Genomic DNA, 10,108 nt, shown 5'->3' with positions numbered 1-10,108 from the left:
AAGAATTATTCCAACTTTGCAACATGTTTTAATTCCAATTCTATGGCTTCTAACTTCTTAATTAGACCCTTGACAAGTCAAATTTAACTTCCAATTTAACTTATCCACTTTCATTCAATATTTCCTTTAAAAACTTCTAATCTTTAATCTCTATTGACTCCTTTATCTTATGGTTTTAAGATAAATTAAGCTTTCCTTAAGCTTAATTATCATCTAATGATCAAAACTCAACCTTAAAATCAACAATTAATCAACAAACAAAGAAACTCACCTTTGAGCTTGGAGATATAGGAAGAGGAAGAAGAAGAAAGAAAACTCTGGAGAGTTCTCTCCTCTTCCACGTGATTCCCTTATCTGATAAAGGGAAAAATAAAAATCTTACTTGTCAATTGACCATTTTACCCTTTAATTCATTCAATAATTACCAAACAACCTTCAACTATATTTCAAATAAGTCATTAAACTATTTAACTATTCTACTTTTATCACCAAATTTCACAAATTCTCATTTTAGTCATTGACCCAAATTTCGGGATGTTACAATATATGAACAAATATTAACCCATATATTATGTGTATAATGTATACAGCATTTAAGAGTTTTTCTATATCCTGTTGAGTTTCAAGACTAGAAGGTAACGTGCATTGATAGGTATTCTTTCACTCGTAGTTTACTTAAGATTGTATATTATATTAATTTTTATGAAAATGCGTTTAATATATATTAGAAGTTACTTTATTAAAATATTAAATAAAAGACTTAATACAAGTTTAAGTGCGTAAATTATACCTCAACTTAACTTTTGGTATCTAAAGATTTTTTTTGGTTAAAAATATGTGTCTAATATTACAACTGTTACCATTTTAGATGTCCAGACCATAACCGCTGTTAAATTGTGCCGTTAAATTTTTCCGTTAAATAACACGTGTCACGTTCTAGTAATTTCAAAAAAAAATTAAAACTTAAAAATTTTATTATATTTATAAAAAAACCATAATTTATCTAAATTTACAAAAAAAAAATCCCTAAAATCATCCCCAAATCACAACCCTAACCATTATTTCTCCCTTGGCACAGACGCTAGCGTTGCCATTGACATCTCCCTTTTTGCCGATCGCCTTCCTTATTGTCGATTGCACCATCAAGACATGTGCAATCGCACAAAAATCGCATTTTTCCTTGCCGTAGTCGGGTTTAAATTGCAATTTAAGGTTCATCAGTAGTTGTTTGTTAGCTGGCTAGCGAGGCTTGGTTTGGGTTAGGTCTGGTCGATGGCAACGAATACGGCAAAGCGTGACAATCAACGTGGTTATAGAGGTTAAAATTAGATTTTTTTCAAAGTTTTGGTTTTTTAAGATTTGAGAGAATTTTGGTTTTTTTTTTTTAATTTTAATAGTAAATTTTTTTTAAATAAAAAATGTTAGAAAATTTTATGCATGACACGTGTCACTTGATGACCAAATTTAACAGCATTTATAGCATGAACACCTAAAATGGTAACGGTTATAATTTTAGGCACCTATTTTTAACGAAAAATTCTTTAGGCACCAAAAATCAATTTGTGATATAATTTTTTTTAATAGTAAATTATATTTTCCGTTAAACAGGGAAATTCATATAATATGAGAGTACGAAGTTGTCAACATTGTCTCTCGGATTTTCTCACCTTAAAATGTCTAAACAACTTATTTCTTTCCTTCTGAAAATCATAAATGTGGTCATTATAAGCTATGCTCAAATTATTTAACTTAGAAAATTAGATTTATTAAATAGTCAAATATAAAAAAGTAATGAAAACAAAAAATTAATTTAATTAATATTATTTTTGGTTCGATTTCAAAAAATTTAATACTAAATATATATATAATTAAATGAAACTACGTACAAGGTTGACATTATTTCAGGAAATCTGGACTGGTACCATAGATGTCATGAATGGCAGGGGCAGTAAACCGGAAGTATCCACGCATCTAGTACTAGTAGGGGCCCTTTTAAAGCCTTTGTTATTGCCTCTTGGTCTTGGCAGTAAATAAATCAGACCCCCTATGCAAATATTCAAATCCCTAGTAATTTTTTTTAAAAATATTTAAATTTTCATTCAATTAATGGAATACTATTTAAATTCAAATAAATACTCGATTTGACTCCAATATGAATATCAGATACGGATATTTTAATATCTACATATTCATCTCTAAATATGCAGATATTAGTTCAAAACGAATAAGGACTGGACACAACATTTTGTATAAAGTAACAACAATATTGCTTTAGGACAAGAAAAATTAAACACCATGTAAGAAAGCAGACGAAATTACATGAAGACAAAATACAACAGTTTGTGGGAAGTACTAGGTCATGTAATTTTAGACCAAGCTATTTCCTTATATCAACAAACAGCTACAACAAAAACAGACACACCCAAATTTATGATCTTTCAAAACCCCTTGAAAAAAAAAATTAATGACTAAATTGCAATGCCTCTTGCAGTTGTATACGAATTTGACATACTCTTAAGAATTTAGGTTCTATTGCTCCGCCATAAGCGCACCGGAGATCCAATCTGATGCGGCGGTTAAAATGTCTGACTCGATTTGTGGAGAGAGCGATATAGGAGTTACTGCAACCTGTAATATCATATTTTGGGTGAGCAAATGAATCAACCACTTATAGGAATCGTTTCGTATTTGTTTAGGTCGATTTCAACTTACGAATCCGTTTTCAAGGGCCTTGAAATCCAAATCCTCGTCTGCATCTTCCTGTTCTTTATTTATAAACTGCAAAATGCATATATATTCCCATCAATCATAGTTAACTGTAACAAAAAAAAAAGCTTTTTACTCAGGTGTGAGTATTTAATATCAGAATGCGTCTAACATGGGTATGTACGTTCAAATTATTTTTGCAAGTTTTTCCATACATTTGGAAGGTTATATCCCCCTTACACGTGTTCGGATATACGTAAACATAAAATGTTTAGAAAAGAAGATAATAAAGGATTTCTACTACTCAGGTTCACAACTTCAAGGGCAATAATTTTGGTCTATGGAAATTAAGAACTATAGATTTCTTAGTTGGAATTTTACATACCTCCAGCCGAAAGTACTTTTTCACTTTAGTATCAGATTTAACAGCCCCAACTGACTCTACCTCCACATTCTGCCTCAGCGTTGTAATGCGGCGAGCAGCACCCTAAAGAAAATATGCATGCATTATTGTGAGTGAATAGTGACAGCTACCATACGAAGAGATTAATATAAAGAAATGATGCTAAATAACGGGAAAAATAAACTTACAGCAGCAGATGCATCTCGGCTAAGCTGTGCAAGTTGAAGCCCGAGACTTTGTTGATTAGACATGAAATGAGCAGCAGAAGAAGGATGCCGATTAGCCGAAACAGCAAGCCAATTTGGTGCAGATCTCCACATGCTTTGCTTGGTCAATTTAAAACCCTGCAACATATGAACGAATACACAAAGAATATATGAAGGACGAAAGAGTCGGTAGATGTAATCATCAGGTAAGAGTCACCCCAGTACAATGAAGCTTAAGTCCAAAGGAAATAGCGTGTAAGGTCATATGCCTATTTGGACATAATTCGAATTTAAAAATATCGTACTGAATCCTATACCCAAGACTGCACAGTTAAGTAAAATAAAATGTTGGGAACTTGGATTGTGTAAATGTACTTCTCATATTACATACAACAACGAGGAAGCTTTGTCCCTGAGGTGATTTAAAGCTTTCCCAGTACAATGAAGCTTCCAATCAAAAGTTGGAATGTTGGATGTTTCTACTTGAAGCTTCACATTTTCCAAAATAATTTCAACCAGTCAATTGGGCAGATCTTTTAAAAGGGAAATTGCATCAAGGGAAACTTCTAATTGGACAATAAAGAGTATGGCCTGAAACTTCCTACCAAATTATATATTACCATGGTTCTTTCTAAGAATGTCAATTCCATTAGAAGAAAGCATGATCCTTGCATGACAACCTTCATTAATTCAGCTTTTGGGAACATCCAACACATTGACATGATTTAAACAGAATGAAACTTCACCATTCCATTATAATTTAGGAAGTAAACCATACTCTTACTCTGGTCTCTAAAACTAAGAAATTGAAGGAAGAGATAGAGAGTTTCCAAATGGGATATTATACATACAATTCCAAAATTGCCTCAATAATTTTAGTTTGGTATCCGTAGTACTATTGTAGTTCTGACACAAATTCATGCTATAATGAACAACTGGATATGAATCAATGGAACATATTAATTCCTATAAGAAATAAGGAAAGACAATATCCGTTAGTCCTAAATTTTAGCATCTCCTAATATTAGCATGAGGTCAGACTAAAAATGAGAACTGTCTCAACACCGACCTTAAGAAAATTATCATCAACTACAATCTTCAGTGTAATGTGATTTGCCTCAAAAAGTTTAATATAAACAAGATTTTATGAGGGCATGCCAAGAAAGCAATGATACCCACATATTCAACTTAGGGTATAACCATAACTCAAACAAAAACAGTATTATGCTGCTTTAAACATGATAGACATCCATATACATCACATCATTGTTATGAAAATCATATTTATTTATGTTGCTAAAATACGGAATGCAAACCTTGTTTTTTGAAGGAGACGTGGGAATTTCTATATTTAGAAAGCAACTTTTGGGGAAAACACCATTTTCGATGTCTCTGATGGCAGCAGTTACTAAAGGTAAACTAACAGCAACTGCATCCTTAAAATCACTTTCTTGGCTTTCTTCCCTCTTCCTGCGATAGTATCCAGCAGTTGAAAAAAATTCAATTATGAAGTGAGAAGAAAACTGGTAGAAACTAAACCCCCCTAAGCAAGGATTGCAACTCACCAGTTCAGTGATATCGAGAAAGATGGTACACCACAAATTAATGCTTCTCTAGCTCCAGCAGCAACACCAGAGTAAAACCTGGTATGCCACACATCACAAATACACTAAGCATCCAAATACAAGAAGAAAAAAAGATTAATAGTAAAATAACAAGATAAAGCTACACTAACACATGCATTAATCCATGCAGAGCTCATTAGAAGATGAAGATTCAACGAGAACCTTAAATGCATCATTTTATAATAATCAATCAAGCGGGCAGTAGTTTGATAAAGTCAAAGCAAACAGTATCAACATGCAAGCATGTTCAAAGACTTACATGTGATGACCACAGCTTGATCCCTGGTTAATTCCACTAATTACCTGGATATTTACGGAAAAATATAGTAGTCAGTCGATGTTCAAAACAAAAATGACACTTAAATTCCTTGACAACAAAATGAAAGCCATACCAGCAGAGGCTTTGACCAAGAGAACAATGCTCCAGACAATGCTAAGGATACACAATCTGCAGTAGTTCCTGAAAGCAGAGAACCGTCATCAAAGCCGATTATTATCAAAATTAACTCAAACCAACATTAAATCCACGGAAACACAAGTTTGCAAACATATTTGAAAAATAAAATGTAACAAATTAAGGTCCTAAATGTTCATTCTTAAAGCCAAATTTCATCATATAAATGATGGTTCTGACACTATATTTGGATCACTACAACAATATGGTTTCATATCCTAACTCAAAGAAAGCTGAGATATTTAAAATTTAGCTGGAAATTGAATTAACATAAATACAGAAAAAATCCAATCACACCTGAAACTTCATAAGCAGTGGCACCTTCAATTTCTGATGGAGTAACAGTAATTGTTTCTCGGACGGTCACCGAATGACCCGAAACAGATTTATCCCTAGAGCAATTCATTCAGAAACTAATAAATCACAGCAAACTAAAAATTCAATAGCCAAAAAATGGCAGAAATTAACTGTATTCAGACTACACATCCAAATTACTAAATTAAAAAAAAAGAAAAAAGAAAAAGCAGAACAAGCAAAGTACGATACAACCGACATTTCCAATTTGAATTAAGCGGCATACAAAACAAAAGAATTGTATGAAATGGAATAAAGTTTGCATAGTTGTCTATTCCAGTAATAAAGCAAAAAATAAAAATTCGAGAGGACCCAGTTGAGAAATTGCAAAATAAATAAATAAACAAGAACTCATAAAAAAAGTAGCGAAATTTCAAGGAACGAAATGAAACCCACGATTGAGGGGCGCAAACATGGACATTGTAGAGGCCAGAACCGACCAAAGCCTGAACGAGATAAACAAGGCCAAGGGAATCAATCCCTTCCCCATTGGTAACCAAAACGACAGGCTTCGAGCTGTCGTTTTCATCACTAGCGGAAGTAGATGTCTCAGTAGAATCACCAACAGCCTCAGATTTTGGTTGCTCGTATTTTTTGTCGTTCTCGGAGTTCCCTCCTTTTCTGCTAAGAAGAACTTCCTGGAGATTGTTAACCAAACCAGGGGGTAACATGTTTTTCTTCGTAGTCGTCATTTTTTTTGAATTAATTAAGGAATCAAAACCCTAAAATATGAATAGATTACACATATAGATTTGGTTCAGAAAACAGGGATGAGATATGGGTAGATAAATAAGATTGGATGGATAGACCGGGTCTAGAGAGAGACCAGGAAAAAGAGAGGAAATAAGGGAGATTTTATGAAGAAATCAAATGGCTTTTAAGATTGAGAGAGGGAAAATTGGTAATAATAATTGAGGATTGTGACAACTGGGGAAGAATGAACAGTGTTTTGCTTAGATGGAAGATGCAGTTTTTTCTAAAGTACGCCATTATCTCTATTTTAATTTAGGCTAAATTATTAAAATAACACTATTTTATTTTTTTACTAAAATAATATCCAAAAAAATAATTCTTAAAATGACATATTTTTACCATATGTGATAAGGTGTCCTAGTGTGATACAGTATATGTGACAACGTCTTTTGAAAGATTTTTTTTTTTAAAAAAAAAGCATTTTTGTTTAGGAGACCAATCTAAAATGACATCATTATTTTAAAAAATAATTTATGCGATCAGTCACACAGACAAACTTTCATCTCATGTGACAGAAATGAATGTTACTTTAAGAAATAAAGTTTTTTTATGTTATTAATAAAAAAAGAATAAAAATATATTGTTTTACTAATTTAGCCTTTAATTTCTATATAGGTTTAATATTAAATTTTAATGTGTTTGTACGAACAAGGTAATCTTAGTAATTAAAGAGATGATTATTATTTCCATAGGTTCGGGATACGAGCATTAGCAATTGTAACGTATTTAAACGTTTATTGTCAAATATTTGAAAGTTTTTAGAACAAATACTATCACTTGTAATCATAATAGATTAATATTTTTTTTAAATTTTAATTATAATTTTATTTATAATATTAAATTAATAAAATATTAAAAGTGTGACTACGTGAGACGTGATTATTTTTTCTTTATTTTTTAATAAAAATCAGCGATTCTCTTAATTATTGCGATCCTAGAGTTGGTCTCTTTTATTGATCGTTAGTTATAACAAGATCAATATTAAAATATTCGTAATTTACTTCTTTTTGTTTTCTTCATTTTGATTTTCATAAAAGTAACTTAAAATAAAAAAAAATCATTTAAAAGTTCAATATTCTAATGTTCAAATTTACTTTAATTGTAATTCAATGAAACTAATTTTGAGATATGTTCAAAAGAACGTATATTATTGTTTAAAATTTTTTAAACAAATATTTTAAAAATTCTTAAATCAATGAAAACTCTAAACTTTTAAAATAATGATTCTTTTGTGAGAAAATTTTCAATTTTAGTGATAATATTTGAAAAAATATTTCATAATCTTAAACCCATTTTATCCTCCTTGAATTTAAACCACAATAATTCAATTATTTTTCAAAATACTTTTAATTATATAAATACAAATGATATAAACATAATGGAAAATTAAAACAAAATATATATACTCATAGTTATTATGTCTTAACTTTTAGGATAACTTGAGAGAGATTTTTTTTTGATCTCTACAACTTTTGAGGTTTATGTTACAGAGAGTATTTTGGGATGTTCTAGGTTTTGGGATATATGTAATATCATGTGTTTATATTCTTTGTGTTCTACGTTTGTAGTGGATTGTTTTTTATCTCGCCCGTAGAGGTAGGCAAGCCTGAACCACGTTAAATCTCGTATCTTGCGTATGTCTTATTTTATGGTGATATTGCTTTGGTTATTTTCTCGTTCCCAAATTTCCAGCAAGTTGTATTATGAGTTACGGTTCGAGTTGTGGAGATTTGAAGTAATTTATTGTTGTGGATTTTGTTAGCGGTTTTGGAGACATATAAGATAAATTTGTTGCAATGAGTTTTCAGTTGTAGGGAAGTAATTCTTGATTGATTCAATGATACTTAAATGTATATTGGGTAAGAATTAAAGTTGTTGAAGATTTAACAGAGGTGCTTCAAAAGATATGCGACTTACGTAAAGATTGAAGTTGTTGAAGACTTAAAGACTTGAAGACCAATTTTTGATGAAATTTAGGTTAAGGATGATATTTATTATATTTTGACCTAAATTATAATTATAATTAAGTTAGATTTTATTGTAATTCTAGTGGTTGAAGATTTATTGGTAATTGAATTTATTTAATAGGATAAATATTTAATTTAAGCAATAATTCTTACTCTAATAATTCTTAGAATAAGAATTATTGCTGACTAAGTATTCGATTATATAAATAGAGATTATGTCTTAACATTTAGGTTAACGTGAGAGAGAAATATTTTGGAGAGATGTAATCCTTTTGGGATTTATGTTGCAGAGATAGTTTTCTAGGATGTTAGAGGAGTGTTTTGGGATATATCAAATTTTGGTATCGATACCGGGTTTTGGGATACACATAATATAATCATGTGTTTGTACTCTTCGTGTTCTCTACGATTTGTTGTTAATCTCGCCTATGGAGATAGACAAGATCAAACCATGTTAAATATGCTTTGGGAATTTTCTTGTTTCCAATTTTCTAACAAATGTGAAGAATAAATTAATAGGTATACCACATATTGAAAATTTTCCAGTATCATATAATATTTTCTCATTTTCTTCTTTAATTATTATTACTCATCGAATCCATCAAACAATCTTAGTAATAAAAGAGGATCTTATTTTCTTTAGATCTCAAATTCAAATAATTTCATTTGTAAAGTATATTTGAATTGTAAGTGATTATTACCCATCAAGCAACCATAATAATAAAAAAGTATCGTTCTCTTTAGAGGTCATAAGTTTGAACAATTTCACTTTCAGGATACGTGTGAGTTATCAATGATTACTACCCATCAAGCGAGCTTAATAATAAAAGAGAATCGTTCTTCTTAGAAGTTTCGAATTTGAACAATTAATAAGTTTTATTGTCCAAATTCTAGATAAATATAGAATATCAATACGAATTTATTTGTGAAGGTTTAATTGGGAAATTTCAATAAATTTATAGGTAATTTTGGTGTTAAATTAAACAAGTGGGCTATAAAAGTTACAATATGAGCCTGTAAAGTACACAATAAATTTATACGTGAAATGTTCATTGCCAATTGATTTTTATCTCTTAGTGCACAGTCCACATACTTATTTTTTGTGATCTTTCACTTCATCTTTATATCCATTAATCTCACTTAATCACTTTAATACGTCTTTTCTGTTTCTCTTATCTTTCTATATAGAATATTTGAATTTTTTTTAACATATTTCTTTTTAAAAATGTGATTTTTGTCACCGCGATAGGGAAAGACAATGTTGAGTTTGATATGTTCATTGGAATAGTGTTACTGTTCATGAATGATTGTTGAAATATCCTAAGAGATAAACGTCTAACGTTCTCAAACACTAAAAAGATAACATATTAATCTTAACAAATCTAATATAAATTATTCTAAACCTCCGAAACTACATGACAAAGCTTTGAAATGTCTAATTGAATAATATTATTAGTTTCTGTTATCACATATTTATCAATAATGCTAATACCTACATCAATACATTATCAATAGACATCACTAAAAGATGTTATTATTGAATCTAAACCTAATTGGTCCACCTTCTAGGACTCTTCCAAATCAAAACGGGAAGAAATTGGAGCCTTGAAAATTGTTAGTGCAACTCTTTTAGACTATTA

General features: G+C 30.4%; 1 protein-coding gene across 1 annotated transcript; it reads right to left on the bottom strand.

The window, feature by feature from the left end:
* Positions 1–2,393: 2,393 nt before the first annotated feature.
* On the bottom strand, positions 2,394–6,719 carry LOC120169414 (5'-nucleotidase SurE-like). The gene is made up of 10 exons (XM_039177551.1): positions 6,145–6,719; positions 5,692–5,786; positions 5,333–5,400; positions 5,200–5,243; positions 4,881–4,958; positions 4,632–4,785; positions 3,298–3,453; positions 3,092–3,193; positions 2,713–2,778; positions 2,394–2,628 (listed from the first exon to the last, which is right to left on the bottom strand). The coding sequence occupies exons 1-10, from the start codon at positions 6,438–6,440 to the stop codon at positions 2,530–2,532; spliced, it is 1,158 nt and encodes a 385-aa protein (XP_039033482.1). The 5' UTR covers positions 6,441–6,719; the 3' UTR covers positions 2,394–2,529.
* Between the last annotated feature and the right edge of the window lie 3,389 nt (positions 6,720–10,108).

The sequence above is a fragment of the Hibiscus syriacus genome, unplaced genomic scaffold (genome assembly GCF_006381635.1).
Source record: "Hibiscus syriacus cultivar Baekdansim isolate YM2019G1 unplaced genomic scaffold, ASM638163v2 tig00111769_pilon, whole genome shotgun sequence".
In the NCBI taxonomy this organism is placed as follows: domain Eukaryota; kingdom Viridiplantae; phylum Streptophyta; class Magnoliopsida; order Malvales; family Malvaceae; genus Hibiscus; species Hibiscus syriacus.
Note: the sequence above shows the minus strand (reverse complement) of the source record. Positions and strands in the feature narration are given on the sequence as shown.